The sequence below is a fragment of the Mustela lutreola genome, chromosome 2 (genome assembly GCF_030435805.1).
Source record: "Mustela lutreola isolate mMusLut2 chromosome 2, mMusLut2.pri, whole genome shotgun sequence".
NCBI lineage: Eukaryota > Metazoa > Chordata > Mammalia > Carnivora > Mustelidae > Mustela > Mustela lutreola.
Window position 1 is genome coordinate 154,896,768 of NC_081291.1, and position 15,562 is coordinate 154,912,329.

The 15,562-nt window shown below is 38.2% G+C and overlaps 1 protein-coding gene across 2 annotated transcripts in view; it reads left to right on the plus strand.

The window, feature by feature from the left end:
- The window catches only part of SLC9A9 (solute carrier family 9 member A9), a 695,514-nt gene that overhangs the window by 323,785 nt on the left and 356,167 nt on the right, over positions 1–15,562 (plus strand). For both annotated transcript variants that reach the window (XM_059163846.1, XM_059163845.1), the window contains one exon: positions 3,065–3,170. In XM_059163846.1, the coding sequence (XP_059019829.1) occupies positions 3,065–3,170 (106 nt within the window). The remainder of the gene's footprint in view (positions 1–3,064; positions 3,171–15,562) is intronic.

Below are 15,562 nucleotides of genomic sequence, written 5' to 3' on the forward strand. Positions count from 1 at the left end.
AAGTCTTTCTCTCCAAAAGCCTGAAGTTCTTACTGGAAAGATGAGTTCCTCTCAGCACAGAGGGGACCCCATAACAGAGGAGGTGGGGGGAAGGAACACAGGTTTTTCTTCCCAATTTGTGGGCCTAGAACGTCTCTCTGGGAGTGCAGATGAGCTGCAAGTCAACTTCAGAGCTTAGAAATAGAAGTAACTACAAAGACAAAAGTCAACAATAAAGCTGCCATGATAAAATTTTGTACTTTATGAATAACTTTACTTTTATTCCACAGGATCCTGGGGAAAGGAAAATGTTGTTAATTAACAGCACCCCCAGGAACGCCTGGGTGGCTCAGTTGGTTAAGCAGCTGCCTTCGGCTCAGGTCATGATCCCAGCGTCCTGGGATCAAGTCCCGCATCAGCCTCCTTGCTCAGTGGGGAGCCTGCTTCTCCCTCTGACTCTGCCTGCCACTCTGTCTGCCTGTGCTCGCTCTCTCTCTCTCTCTGACAAATAAATAAATAAAATCTTTAAAAAAAAAAAAAAAACAACAGTACCCCCTCAAGATGAAGCCTCTTTGTTTTGATGAGATACAAGGTCTTGACTCTATCCAAGAAGGAGAGAGATTACTTAGCAGAGATAATTGCTACCTTCCCCTCCTACCACTACCTGCAAAGACTAAGGGTTGGAGCAAATGTGAACACCTACCCACTACTAGAGAGTACATCTCTGCCATTTTGCCTATCATAATTAAGGACTTATTCAGCTAGAATAATAAAATTTATTCTATCTCTGGCAAAAGGGGATCTAATTGTTATGCCAATTCATAACATTTTATTTCTGGAGTCTCTTCTATCCCAAAGCTGGTTTTTGAGTTCAATATTCCTTCCTCCAGGATAATTTTCAGTAAGTAAAAATCTATCTACAGAAATTCATGATGAATGTGGTTTCCAGCTGACTTGTTCTTGCTTAGGGTCAGGTTTGGCAAATATACCACATGTGTTTTTCTTGCTTCTTTTTCTCCATTCACCCCTTAACTATAAATGTCCCTAAGAATTTTTTATGAACCCTCTTCTTTGTCTATATACTTTGCCCAGGTGCTTAGCTATTCTTTTAGCTTTATGTTTCATCTATATGTTTATAACCCCCAAATTCTGTCTTCTGCCTTAACTCTGTATAGTTTCAGCCTTTTGTTTCCAGCTTTCTTATTGAAATTTCCATTTGAAATTCAACCTTTTTAAGTCAACATGTCCCAAACCAAAGTTACTGGATTCCCCTGTCCACAAACTAATTTCTCTTATGCAGCCCCATCCACTAATTGTCTAGCATTGAAACCCAGAGTCACTCTTTGCTACCTTTCAAACACCAAGACTCATCAATTCTCCGTCCCAAGTATCTTAGACATACAGTCTCTCTTGCTATGTCCTTTCTTGACATTACCTTTTATATTCACTCATTAAAGGCTTGCTATATTGTAGGGCTAGTGACACACAAGGGAGATAAAAATCAATGAATAAGTGAAGTACAAACCACCGTGGCCAATGACCTATCAGAACCCAGGATGGTGGATGTGCTGGGTGAAGCAGGATGTACAGGAGTTTGTGGGTCTGACTCTAGGATTCTTTCTATCTCAGTACAGCTCATTTATTGGGAGAACATTTGGGAAAGCCTCTAGCCACATGTCCATTCTGCCCTCTGCCCTGCTGCCTGGGCTTTATTTCCAAAACTAAAATCAGATTGTCTCTCTTCTGATTAAAATCCTTTCCTGGCTCCCCACTGCAGCAGAACAAGTACCAAACTTCTTGATTCTACTTACAAAACCTTCCAACTCAGCTTTTGCTCCCCATAGCACTATTCTTTTATACAACATAGTTACTAACCTCACCGTCCATGAAAAAGGAAAGAACAGAAATGAAAATGCCCACTCTGCCTTAAAAATTTACCATCAGTATCATTCCCAATCATCCTCTTTACCCCTTTGGCAATCAACTCAATAGATCATTTTCCTAATGATTGCTTTTCACACTTCGCATAACTGTTTCAAGTATCAAGACACTGAATGGTTTTGATGAACATAGATAATCAGTGTGTGATTATTTAGTGTCCTAATGTATGCTCCAAGGCACCACAGACTATGTGTGCATAGAGTAGCCATGCAGCAGGCTGCAAGAAACAAGTTCTCTGGTCCTGCTCTTAAAAACACAGGGCTCATCTTTATAGATGAGTATAATCTTTAAGAGGGAAGGAGAGTCAGATACTGGCCACCTCTCCCTTCACAGGAGTAGGCCGTGTAACAACATTCATTCATTAATGCATTTATTCACTCAGTCATCCGTGCATCAAACACTGAGTATTTGCCAAGTACCCTGTGTTGCAAAGATGTGCCCTGTCCCCAGGGAGCTCAGTGTCTTCTGTGATAAGTTTTGTGATTTGATTCAAATATGGGGACTAAAAAGGAGTGAGCCAGATTTCTGCTGAGGAATTGGGGTCCTGGGAGACACTTAGGGAGGTTTTTAAAAATTGAAGAATGGGGTTTCAGGAGAACAAGAAGTCGTATGTGTGAGTCTGTGTGTGCGCATTTAGGGAATGGGGAGCATGGTAGTTCATAGATGGGAAAGAAATTGCTGCTCTGAAAAAGTGGATCAAAATACAAAGTTAATTTTAAAACTACATGATTTCAGTGATTTGGGGGAAATTATGGCAAGTTCAGTGTGATTTGAGGCAGGCAGCAGTGGGTGAGCAGGGGATACAGGGGCAGATGCTGGAAGGTAAGCAGGGTGCAGATTATAGAATACTTGGAGTGTGGAGCGCAAACTTTCTCTGTAAGCAGTGGAAAGCCCAGAGAAGTCTCTAAGCAATGGAGTGGCTCGTCAGATTTCTTTCTCTCTCTTTCTTTCTTTCTTTCTTTCTTTCTTTCTTTCTTTCTTTCTTTCTTTCTTTCTTTCTTTAATGAAGGTCCAATGTGGATACCAAGGATGGATTTGAGAACATGAGCATTTAATGAATCCTTTCTAGAGGTGACCATAACCACGGACAAATCCATGGCTGTGTTTTAGCTAACTTTGCATGTTTGGGTGTGTTTCCTCCTAGTGACAGTGCTGGCCATTTTCCATGAACTGCATGTCGACCCTGACCTGTACACACTCCTGTTCGGGGAGAGCGTATTGAATGATGCAGTGGCCATTGTCCTCACATAGTAAGTATCAGAACTTGGCCTCTGTTTTTTTGACCATGTGAAATATGCTTCCAGTTGGTAATAATTCCTGGTGGCTTTAAAGTGTCTTTTCTCTTATGTCACAGAGATGTGGCAATTTCTCATTTTTAAGCAATTGCTACCACAGAAAATCTCTAATAATGGGTATAATTCATTAGGTACCTAATTTTTAACATTTTAATGAGTTTCATGTTTCCAACCTATTACAAGATACTACTCAGGGGGTAACTTCTTTTCCTCAGGTGCATATATTTAGCTAATTCAATTAGAGTTCCTAAAACGAACATATGAGCTTCCCTCATTTCAAATCATTATCATTTAATTTTTTCCTTTATACAAACCATTTTCCAATAATGGACTACTGCTAACCATTGTATTTTTAGTAAGTTTGACAAATTGGAGACAGAAACTGAGAATCAGACTACTCTTTATTTCTCAGTGCAGATGTAATGTGTTATCAGAACACACACATCTTTAAAACCTCATGTGATATGTGAAACTAATGGAACTTCGACTAAATGCTAATGTAATTTTCCCTTGATCCTGGAAGAATTTTCTTTTTGAGATGGGAAGTAGTGCTCTTTCCTCACCTCCCCTTTAGACACTTGCCATTTATATTTAATAAATGCCACTTTGATGGCTTTCAGTATGTCAGAGGTCTCTTCTTGGTTTTAGATTAAGACCAACATTTTGGGCAACTGTCAAATATCCCAAAGGAAAATAGCTATCTGACAATTAAATGTGACTATAGGACTCAATTCAGGGTGTTAATCACTTCAAATGCATTTGAAAATGTATTATGAAGTAACAAAAGATGTTTAAAAGCCTAATCTCAGAGTAGGAAACAACAGAACAGCACTACTCTTCTTCTGCCAACTCACATTTCTTAAGGCTGCCAACCAAAGTTGCCAGTGAATTCAGCAACTTTTAAGCAAGGTCTTCAAATAAACTTGTATTTCACCTGGCCCTGAGAGGAGGCTTTCCTGTATTAAAGGAAAATATTGGTGAGTGGAAACTGAGAGCAAAAGCCATGGCAGATTCACAAATGCTAATGGATGCTTTTAAAGAAAACACCAAGAACGATTAATTAGGACATCAGGAATCTCTGTCCAAGAAATAGGAGTATTAAAGGAACATTTGGAGTAAAAGTTGTTTATATCTGCTGAGTCCCTCATTTTTGCCTCCTGGGCTGCCAAGTTGTAAAAGGCCAAGCAAAACGAAACCACTAAAGCACAAGTGAGCTTGGGAAAGAGTCACACAGCTACAACCAGGGGAGAGTTTGGCCTTTCCACTTTCAGCACCATCATTCATAGTAGTTTCCCACTAAAAATAGACTCCAATGATGAAGGTTGATGCTGTTGTGTATAGATCTCAGGGGCATTTGAAACGGTCTATTTATTATCTATTCAGGTCAATACATGATTATTATGGCAGTGCCTTTTCTCTCACCTACTCATATATTGCATGACTTAAGAAGTGTTTCCCACCGTGGCAGGATTTCTTCCTTACTAGGGACAAGACACTTGTCATTCTAGCCAAAATCCTATGTTTTCTAAATTTGGCAATTGCGGTGTCATAGAGTGACCCCAAAGAGTTCCACCTTTAAAGTAAAAGGAAAACTAAATTAGAAATAGTTGGCGTGGAAACTTCCACACATTCAAACTCTAGGCTCTTTCTTATACCTGGTGCATCTGGACCCCACTGGCCTCTTCCTGAGCTCTACTGAAAGTGTGTACCTGCACCATCCTGGATCTGCACTATCTGTTCTCCAGCACTATCTGTGGCTGGCCACATCCTCCACCCTGTGCAGTTTTCCACGATGTTGTACCCTTCACTTTGCTCACTTGCTTATGTGCTTTTTAAGCTTAGTTTCCAGCACACGTGCCAATCTTTTTATATACCTATTTACATACACACATATTCCCTCTCCTTTTTATGCACCGTCACCAGATTCTTTAATCCAACTACCTTCTTGCTTCCTTAGAAAAGCCCTATTTAAAAGTTTCGCATGACTTTCAGACCAGAAGTTCAAACGTTTGTCTCTTCACTTTCCTCTTCCTTCATGTGAAACTGTGCATAGCACCCAGAAACAACTCTCTGCCTGGTAACTCGTGCTTTACCTGCACAGAGTTCACTCCTCCTCAGCTTGTTTCTGCCTAATCAGAACCACCTCAGTCTCCGTCTGGAACCATTAGCCCACATGTTAAGTCCCTAATCTAGCCCTGCATGAACCTTTATCAATTCCCTTCCATCATAGCAGGGCAATCTTGGGATTACACTTGTATTTGCCTTTTCTTTTTTTTAAGATAGTAACTTTTTGAACACAGAGTCTATATGATTGCAATGCATATTAAAAGAAAAAATGAGGGGTGCCTGGGGCGCTCAGTTGGTTAAACATCTGACTCTTGGTTTTGGCTCAGGTCATGTGATGTCATGGTTCAAGGGATGGAGCCTGACATTAGACTGTGTTCCCAGTGGGGAGTCTGCCTGTAGATTGTCGCCCTCTGCCCCTCCCCCCACTCGTGCACATGCTCATGCAGGCACATGCATGCTCTCCTTCTCTCTCCCTAAAATAAATAAATACATCTTCTTAAAAAAAAGAACAAATGAAATCCCTTTTGTGTTTTCCTCTTCTTAGTTCTATCTTTGTATAGTTTTGAAGTTTAAGCATAGTGATAAAGCTCTTCTTGTATCATGGAAAAGAAAAGTTATGCACTTTGATATGAGATCAAGTTTAATGAAGAACTCAGATCATCAACTGCTATGGCCCTTCTTACTACCTCCAGAGTTCCTTTGGGATGGCCACACAATGTCATTTACATTCCCATCTCCCATCATTAAATATTCCTGTTTAATATTTCAGTTTTAGTATTTTTTAAATTTTAATTGTTAGTATTGTGACAATACTGTGTTCTAGCATTTCATTCAAATACATAGTAATTTAGCCACATTTTAGATTAAGTAAACTTTTCTGTGCTAGTCTAAGAAGCCAATGGGAAACTATGATACTTTTTTTAGGTTAAATGTGCTCTGAGTTTCAGACAACTAACATATAATCGAATTTGATGACCACAATTCTTATATATGACAGCAGGTGGTAGATGGTATCCCTATGGCCTAAAATGATCCAGAATTTTTCACTTTAAAATGAAAGTAACTTTATTTAACAAAAACATTGAAATTAGCTTGTCTTTCTCTGACCCATACTGTCATTTTAAGTATGTAGGGAATGCCATGCCCAAACATGTAGAATGTATATTGGTTCATAAACGAATGAATTCCACATGATGGCTTTGCATTTCTAAAGACTGTTTAATAGGCTAGGAAGGAAGGAAAAAGACATATTGAAGAGGTCTTGAAGGACGTGTGTTTTTGAATCCTGAACAAAGACATTACTTTCAGAGGCAATATGGTGGAGTACGAAGAGTCCTAGATTTAAGTCAAAAGAGCTGGTGTCAGGATTGCTGTGGATTAACTGTGCAGTTATTACAGTTGACAGAAAACCAACACAAACTGTTGTAAGCAAAAAGGGAATTTGTGTTGGCTGATGTGACTGAATAACAGGAGTAGAAATGGCAGCAAAGGACTCACTGAAATGAGCAGGAACTCTTTTTTTCCTCAGCTTCTTCAGGGTTAGCTCCCCTACCTGGTCCCAAGCAGGCTGCCAACATCTCTGAGGGCTGTACCTTCCTTCAGGAGAGTGAAGCAAGCATCTTTGTTCCATTATTCCCAGTCCAAATCTTAGTCCACCTTACAGATTATGATGCCATTTCACACCCACTGTGGCCAGGGGAATGATCTGCATTCATTAGCTCAGGTCTAAGTCACATGCTTCATGGATTTAAGAATGTACTTATTTTCAAATAATAATAATAATAATGTACTCATTTTCACTTGGAAGCATATATACTAATCCTGGGGAGAGGTGGGATATTGCACAGAGTGATATTGCCACAAAGAAGAAGTGGATGTGGGACAGAAACAAAACACAACCAAACCTAGAAGACCACAACAGTGACTGTACATGGTTATAAACTCTCTGTACTTATTTCTTTACCTGTGAAATATAAGAACAGTTGTTCTATATACATTACAAAATTATTCTGAGCAATAAATAAAGCAATATAGTTGGACTCTATAATCTTTAAAATCAATGTGATCTATGCTATATAAGGATGCATATAATTTATATAACCATTTATATCAATATCTTTCATTCTACTTACAAAGATCTCTTTGCCTTCATTAAAATGACTAAGGATAGACCTGCTTCTAGTGAAGCATTCTTTTATAAATATGGCATTTTATGATCCAAGGAATAATAGAGAATAACCATTTTCACATGTGATTTCCCCCATTAAGAATGAAGCACTTAGTTAAGGCATACTGTCTAAAGTTGATAAATCAAGAAATGGAGGTTGAAATATATTACTTAAAGTTATAAAGTCACTCACAACCAAAATTGATAATACTCCTGGGAGTGAGTTAGAAGAGGGGAGAGAGAAAGGAAGGGATAAGTTAACTCAAATGTCACATCGCTCATAATAATAAATCAATATATACTATGGATTTGATAAATTAAGAAAGGGAGGTATATCCATATTATTTGGTCATACGACAGTCATCAGAAGAACAAAAAACCTAAATAGTTAAAGGAGATTCTTTTGCTTTGTAGAACTCTGATTTATACAAAGGGGGGAAATGTAATATACTCTTTATTTTGTGTCTTCTTATACTGTTTGAATGTTTGCATTTGTAGTATCTATTTGTATCTATTTAAAGTGTTCTTTAGGTGATTAAGATATCATAAGCAGAAACGAGAAAAGAAAAGCCAATTTATTTAATGGCAGCAGAGTCCTGCAACCCTACCAAGCCAGAGTCACTACAAACAAATGATGAAGAATAAACCAATGAAAGTAGTTTCAACACACCTGTTGATAAGTTGATGGTCTTTATAATGCACATGATGAATTGTTAATCACCTTAATATACTAAATGAACTAGTTATGTTACTTTATGTAAATTACTTAACGTCCCTGTGTCCAGACGTCTTGTTTATAAAAGAGGGCTGGTAAAAGCACTCACCTCATTAGGCGAGACTGAACATAAAACACCTAGGATAGGGCCTGACACATAATACTCAATAAGAATTAGATATTAGCTGCTGATATTACTGCCATTATCAGAGACCAATAAGGAAAAAGTAAACATGGCAGAAAAATGGGCAAAGGAAATAAGCAGGTAATGAAGAGAGGAAATATAAATGACCAGTCATACTGCTAGATAAGATCAGCTTCACTACTGACGAAATAAAACAAATTATGTTTTGGTAAGCAAATCTTCAAATCTCCAGAAGTCATGAAAGAACAGGCATACTTCAGGTAAATTGGAATTTGAGGAAGTGGGAACCCTTGTACATACTGGTGAAAGAGAAAACCAAGGGAACTTTGACAAAGGCAATTGGCATTACTTGTTAAGAATTATGAGAGTATGTTAATCCTCTGATCCACCTATTGCATTTTTAGAAATTTATCCTAAGAAGGAACTAAGGGCTTATGTAACTTTCTCCATGGAGATGAATGCATTGATTTGCACAAGAAATTGTACATAAGTTACTAGTTGGTTGAATAAATTATAACACATTAATATCATGTAATCCTTATGCAGTCATTTGAAAAATGATATACAAAAATGTATTCATGTGAAAAGATATTCACATTTAAGGAAAGTAAGAAATTTTAAAATGTTATATACAGTAAGACCTATTTTGGTTAAAAAATCACAGCCAAGGGGCGCTTGGGTGGCTCAGTGGGTTAAAGCCTCTGCCTTCGGCTCAGGTCATGATCCCAGTGTCCTGGGATCGAGCCCCGCATCGGGCTCTCTGCTCAGCAGGTGGCCTGCTTCCTCCTCTCTCTCTGCCTACTTGTGATCTCTGTCTGTCAAATAAATAAATAAAATCTTTAAAAAAAAAAACACAGCCAAATTGTGTCAGTCTGTGAGCATATATATAATTATAACATATTATAAATAAAATTTATATATAAATTCAAAGAGGTAGGATCATAGGTGATTTTCATTTTCTTCTTTTGGCTTATATGTATATATATATATATATATTAGAAATAATTAAGCTACTTATGATCCACTCTGATCCAAAGAATCCTCCATAAACCTACTTAAAAATAGGCAATCTTCACTTAAATACAGATTCTAGGGCACCTGGGTCACTCAGTCAGTTAAGCATCCAACTCTTGATTTCAGCTCAGGTCATGATCTCACGCACTCAGTGGGGAGTCTGCTTCAAGAGTCTTTCTCTGTACCCCTGTCTCCCCTCACCTAAAATAAATAAGTAAACCTTTAAAAGAAATAAAATAAATACAGATTCTATAAAGGTTTAAGTCTAAAATTTTTTTTACCCATGAAAGAGCAGAAAGAGGTTGTTGAGTGTTCTCAGCCATTTATCTGCAAAACAGAAATATTGCCAATATTGTATTGAATGATCTACTTGTGAAATAATTCCACAATGTACAGATGCCTCCAGATTTTCTTAGAGCAAAAAGAAAAACCCCATTAAACAGCTGGCCCTTGGATGACAATAAATACACACTAGGTGCCTTTGTTCCCTTATAAGCAAATGCTTCTAAGGAAATTCAATGTAGATCATCAAAAAGTAGGGAGAAATAGAGCACTAATTTTCTCTTTTTAAATAAGAGTGTTATGCTGCTTAGAGGTTCTTACTGGAAAATGTCATTTAAAGTGTGATACTGGTGAATGCTTGGCACTTAGAGTGACTGACATTTTGAAAGACCACACTTTTTATATCCCATGCATCTTAAGCAACATTTAACATGGAAGTTAATGGGATGGCTATGAAACTCAAAGAACCATGTGACTAAGGAGAATCGAGACATCTATCAAGCACCCATTCAATAAAAATGTTCTGAGCATCTGTATATACCAGATATTATGCTGAGCGTTGATGATATAGATGGATAGGTACAGTCACTCGTCCTTGCCTTCAACAGCCCCTCACTAAAATAGGCAAACAGTAGCTGGTAACTATTTAATTTAATATGTGCACAAACCTTGCTCTAAAAATCACCCCAGAAAGTAGTTATGTAGGGTTGGTATAGAAACATATATCACTAAAGAAATTCATTATTTCTCTTGGTACCATCTTCTCTAGATTGCAGGCTCCTTGAAGGCAAGTTCTATCTTTCTCCATCCCCCACAACACACAGTTAATTATTTGGAAGGTTCTTAAATAATTACTGAAGGAGCAAGTAAGTATACCTTTTCAGATGAAGGTAGAGCCATTTTACTAATCCTCTCATTAAAATCTACTCCAGAGGATGGATGTTTAACATTCTTTATACTGCTTCTTCTGAATATTTGAAAAGCTTGTTAGCTACCTTCATTAACTCAACTTCCTCTCCCATTTGACCCGTAGTTGTAAACACAGAGGTGATAAAAAGGTGTCTCCTTTTTTTTTTTTTTTTTTTTTTTTTTTTTTTAAAGATTTTATTTATTTATTTGACAGAGAGAAATCACAAGTAGATGGAGAGGCAGGCAGAGAGAGAGAGAGGGAAGCAGGCTCCCTGCTGAGCAGAGAGCCCGATGCGGGCCTCGATCCCAGGACCCTGAGATCATGACCTGAGCCGAAGGCAGCGGCTTAACCCACTGAGCCACCCAGGCGCCCAAGGTGTCTCCTTTTGATGAGAATAAACCAAAACTGTTATCACAACCAGAAAGTATATTTCTCACGAATCTGCTTAACTTAAAAACAAGTTTCTTATATCTTGACACATCTTTCTGAAGGTAATTCACTTTGATATTTGCCTTGGAAACTGATCATCAGCATGAAACACATTTATTTTGATGCCTGTCTAGATACTGCTGTGATATATAATTAAAAAAAAAAAAAAAGTTAAGGCCTTTTTTGCCTAAGAACTCCTTGTTCTGGCAGTCAATTCCATGCTGACTTCATTTTTTGGACACCAGGTGGCATCACCTAGCAGGAATGGGCGGGCATCCTGGCATCCTGAAGAAGTGGCTAGGAGGCAGAGCTCAGCTGACCTCCAGCTTTAAGTCTGAAAGCCAGTGCTTGCTACCCACACACCTGCTTGCTCCTGTGGCTGTTTCTTTTTTTCTTATTCCTGATCCCTGGTTGCTGTTTCCTGGCTATGACTCGGGCATCTTTCTACACTAGCTCCTGTTCAGATTACTGGGAAGTGACCTTGGTTTATCCTGTGACTCTCTCTTCCTTGTCTCTCGGATTAGATACAATGTTCGCTCACTGCTTCTCCAGAAATCAGCCTCATGACTTAGAACTTCCTTCACTTGGTGTCAAGCCATGCATGACAAATTGATCTACCAAAATAAAGAAATAGAAGAAATCCATATTGCTGCTTTCTTATCTTAATTCCATTGTACTTTAATTCATTGGTATATTAGTCAGATGTAAGTGACAGAAATCCAATTCAAATTAGCTTAGGCAAAAAGAATTCATTGGCCTCTTCAGCAGGGACTGGGTTAAGTCTGGGCAAGCCAGGTTTCAGGGATTCAAGGATGTTTATTTCTTCTTTTCTATTTTCTATTCTTTCCTTTTTCTTTCTTGGTTCTGAATTCCTCTTAGTGCTAGCCTCACTCTTTCCTGGTATAAATACATGACTTATTCTAACAAACAGAAGAGGGTGGCTAATGGCATCTCCAGGCACATATTGTTCTATTTCAAAGTAACATTTCATACTCCCAATATTTGCATGTCAAACACAGAGAAGGATTCGGATTGGCTCTGCTTATATCAGAAGATCACCCCAAGGCCAATCACATTGTATTTCAAGGGAATTAATGATGATTGGCCAGATCTGAATCATTTCTCCATCCTTGTGGCCAGTGGCATGGAATCTATAATTAGAAGAAAGTGGCTGGAGGGCAGATATAATGGGCATCCCAGAATAGTAACTATGGTATTTCATGATAATAAAATATTCAGAACATGGTGGATTAGAATAAAGCAGATAGGCCATATGCCTTATAAACTGAAAGATATGCTTTGTTTGAAAAGGCAAAAAATTCTTTTCTAAATGTAGAGTTGATTTTTAAGAAAAGAAAAGGAAATTCCCAAGTGTGGGAAACAAGAGAGAAATCACCTCCTGTGGGAAGCTACCACTGTCAGTGGCCATAGGATTTTGTGTAGGCTATAGACCCAGAGGTTTTGGAGTTGGAGTCTTAATTCCATGTGGAAGTGATGGAAGTCAAATCTTTTTGAATAAAGCCTGGAGTCCAAAGTGCCCCCTCAATCACATGGACTCTGTTCACCAGCCTTAAGGAATCATGAGGAAACTTGCCATCTAAGTGGAATTTGAATCACAATCCCTTATCTTGCAGTTGTGACAGAGGAAATAGAAGCCAATAAATTAATACAAAAGTTTTCAGTACTATTGAAATGACTGCCCCAGTCTCATTTCTCTTTTCTTACTTCCAAATATGCTAAACTGCTTTGAGCTGAGACTTTTTTAACCCAGGCACATGGAAGTCCCACGGGGCGGGGGGGACCAAAACCACAATTTTTCCTGAAAATAAGCTCATGGTAAGAGTTTGCAGGCCACAAAGGGGAAAAAAATCCACCATAAAGAAAGGCCAGGAAATAAACAAAAAAGTAAATCAGAAGAACAAGAACCTTACAGGACTAAACAAAAGTTTCAAAAATCTGAGAACAATTAACTATTACCCTGCCATTGCACTCCTGGGTATTTACCCCAAAGATACAGATGTTGTGAAAAGAAGGGCCATCTGTACCCCAATGTTTATAGCAGCAACGGCCACGGTCGCCAAACTATGGAAAGAACCAAGATGCCCTTCAACGGACGAATGGATAAGGAAGATGTGGTCCATATACACTATGGAGTATTATGCCTCCATCAGAAAGGATGAATACCCAACTTTTGTAGCAACATGGACCGGACTGGAAGAGATTATGCTGAGTGAAATAAGTCAAGCAGAGAGAGTCAATTATCATATGTTCTCACTTATTTGTGGAGCATAACAAATAGCATGGAGAACAAGGGGTGTTAGAGAGGAGAATGGAGTTGGGAGAAATTGGAAGGGGAGGTGAACCATGAGAGACTATGGACTCCAAAAAACAATCTGAGGGCTTTGAAGTGGCGGGGGCTGGGGTGGGAGGTTGGGGTACCGGGTGGTGGGTGTTATGGAGGGCATGGATTGCATGGAGCACTCGGTGTGGTGGAAAAATAATGAATACTGTTTTTCTGAAAATAAATTAATTAATTTATTTAAAAAATTAGCATATTAAAAATGATGGAAGAAATCAGAGAAAGACAATTATCATATGATCTCTCTGATATAAGAAATTTGAGAAGCAGGGTCAGGGGTTTGGAGGGTAGGGAAGGAAAAAATGAAACAAGATGGGATCAGGAGGGAGACAAACCATAAGAGACTCTTAATCTCACAAAACAAACTGAAAGTTGCTGGGGAGTAGGTGGGTAGGGATAGCGTGGGTGGCTTATGGACGTTGGGCCTCGAGGGTATGTGCTATGGTGAGTGCTGTGAAATGTGTAAGCCTTAGGATTCACAGACCTGTGACCCTGGGGCTAGTAACACACTATATGTTAATAAAAATAATTTTAAAAATAAAAAAATGACTGAAGAGATAAATGGACAAGCAAGGAAAATATGAAAGAATAACAATAAGAAACAAAAACTTTTCAGAAAGAAAAATGTGGATATTGGCTTTAAAAACTGAACGACAAAATGTCATATTAAATCCCACTAGTGGGTCACCAGGGTGGCTCAGTGGGTTAAGCCTCTGCCTTTGGCTCAGGTCATGATCCCGGGATCCTGTGATGGAGCCCCGCATTGGGCCCTCTGCTCAGCAGGGAGCCTCTTTCCTCCCCTCACTCTCTGCCTGCCTCTCTGCCTACTAGTGATCTCTGCCTGTCAAATAAATAAATAAAATCTTTTAAAAAGATAAAAATAAAAATAAATCCAGCTGGTGACCCAGAAGATAAAGTTGGTCAATGACACAGAAGGCAGTACAGATTTAAAAATATAAAAAGTTGGCTAAGAGACACGGAGGATAGCATGAAACTTTTCAGAATACCACAATAAGAATTTTAAAAGGAGACACTAGAGAGAATTAATTTGTGACAATATTTAATGAGATAATGGATTATAATTTTTCAGAATTGAAGAAAGGAAAACATCACATTATATCCAGAGTTGGATAAATTAAACCTAATTCACACGCAGATATGTTGCAGTGAAACATGAGATCATCAAAGACAAAATGGAAATTTTAAAAGCAAACAGAGAGGAAAGATGGATTACTTACAGTAGAAAACCATTTAGATGGCGTCAGTTTTCTCACTAGTGGTAACAGTAACCAGAGGACAGTGGAATAGTTAAGTAAAAATTATAAAGGGAAAATAAACAAAAACCTAAATTCAAAATTCAACTGAAATATCATTCAAGGGAAAGAAAGAAATAAAGATATGTTCAGGTAGACAGAATATACCACTCAAGGATAATCAGTGATAGAAATAGGAAACTGAACTCAGAAAGAAGTAGGAGACAAGGAGTAATCTAAAAAAATGAAACAATCAAATTTAATAAGGAATGACTGTGATGATAACTATCATGATTATTAACAGAGAGGGGTAAAATAAGGTGAACCAAGCACTCTATTATCCTCTACAATATTCAAAGACAGTGGACACTAAATGATGGGGGAGGGAAAGATGATGTTATGTAGAGAAAAGGGAGATGACAAGACCTGTTTATTAATGTAATCCAATTTTCACTCAAGTATCCATGTTCTTCAGAATGTTTCTCAAAATGGTACAAAAGAGTCTGGCAATAGATTTTAATTTGGATCAGAAATGTTAAAATCAATTCATAGGTATTATGAAATTCTAGATAGTCTTCAATAATTTCAAACTGTGCAAAGGATTCCTATATATTAGGAAGCTGGTAAATTATCTGCCTTGGAGTTCTTCCATTTTCTTTTAAGATTCTAAGCTCTCACCTTAGTAGAGTAGTGTTTCCAGTTATGGAACTCATCATATTTTCTCTTGAGACTGTCTTTCATCTTTCCCATTGTCTTCCCAGTTTCTCTTACTCTCTATTCTGCTCACCTCATGTTCTCTTATTGTCAGATTTATGGTCTACACTAGGGTGCCATCTGTTCAGTTCTCTCCAGTTCCTTGAAAGCAGTTACCTCCACAGGTGGATAACAGGGGACATTTTCTACCATACAAGTTGTTGATATGCTGTAAGATGTAGATGTCTTAAAAAATTGTCCTTTATGTACACAAGTAAGTCTGAACTGATATTCAAGGCAACAAATCAGTTTT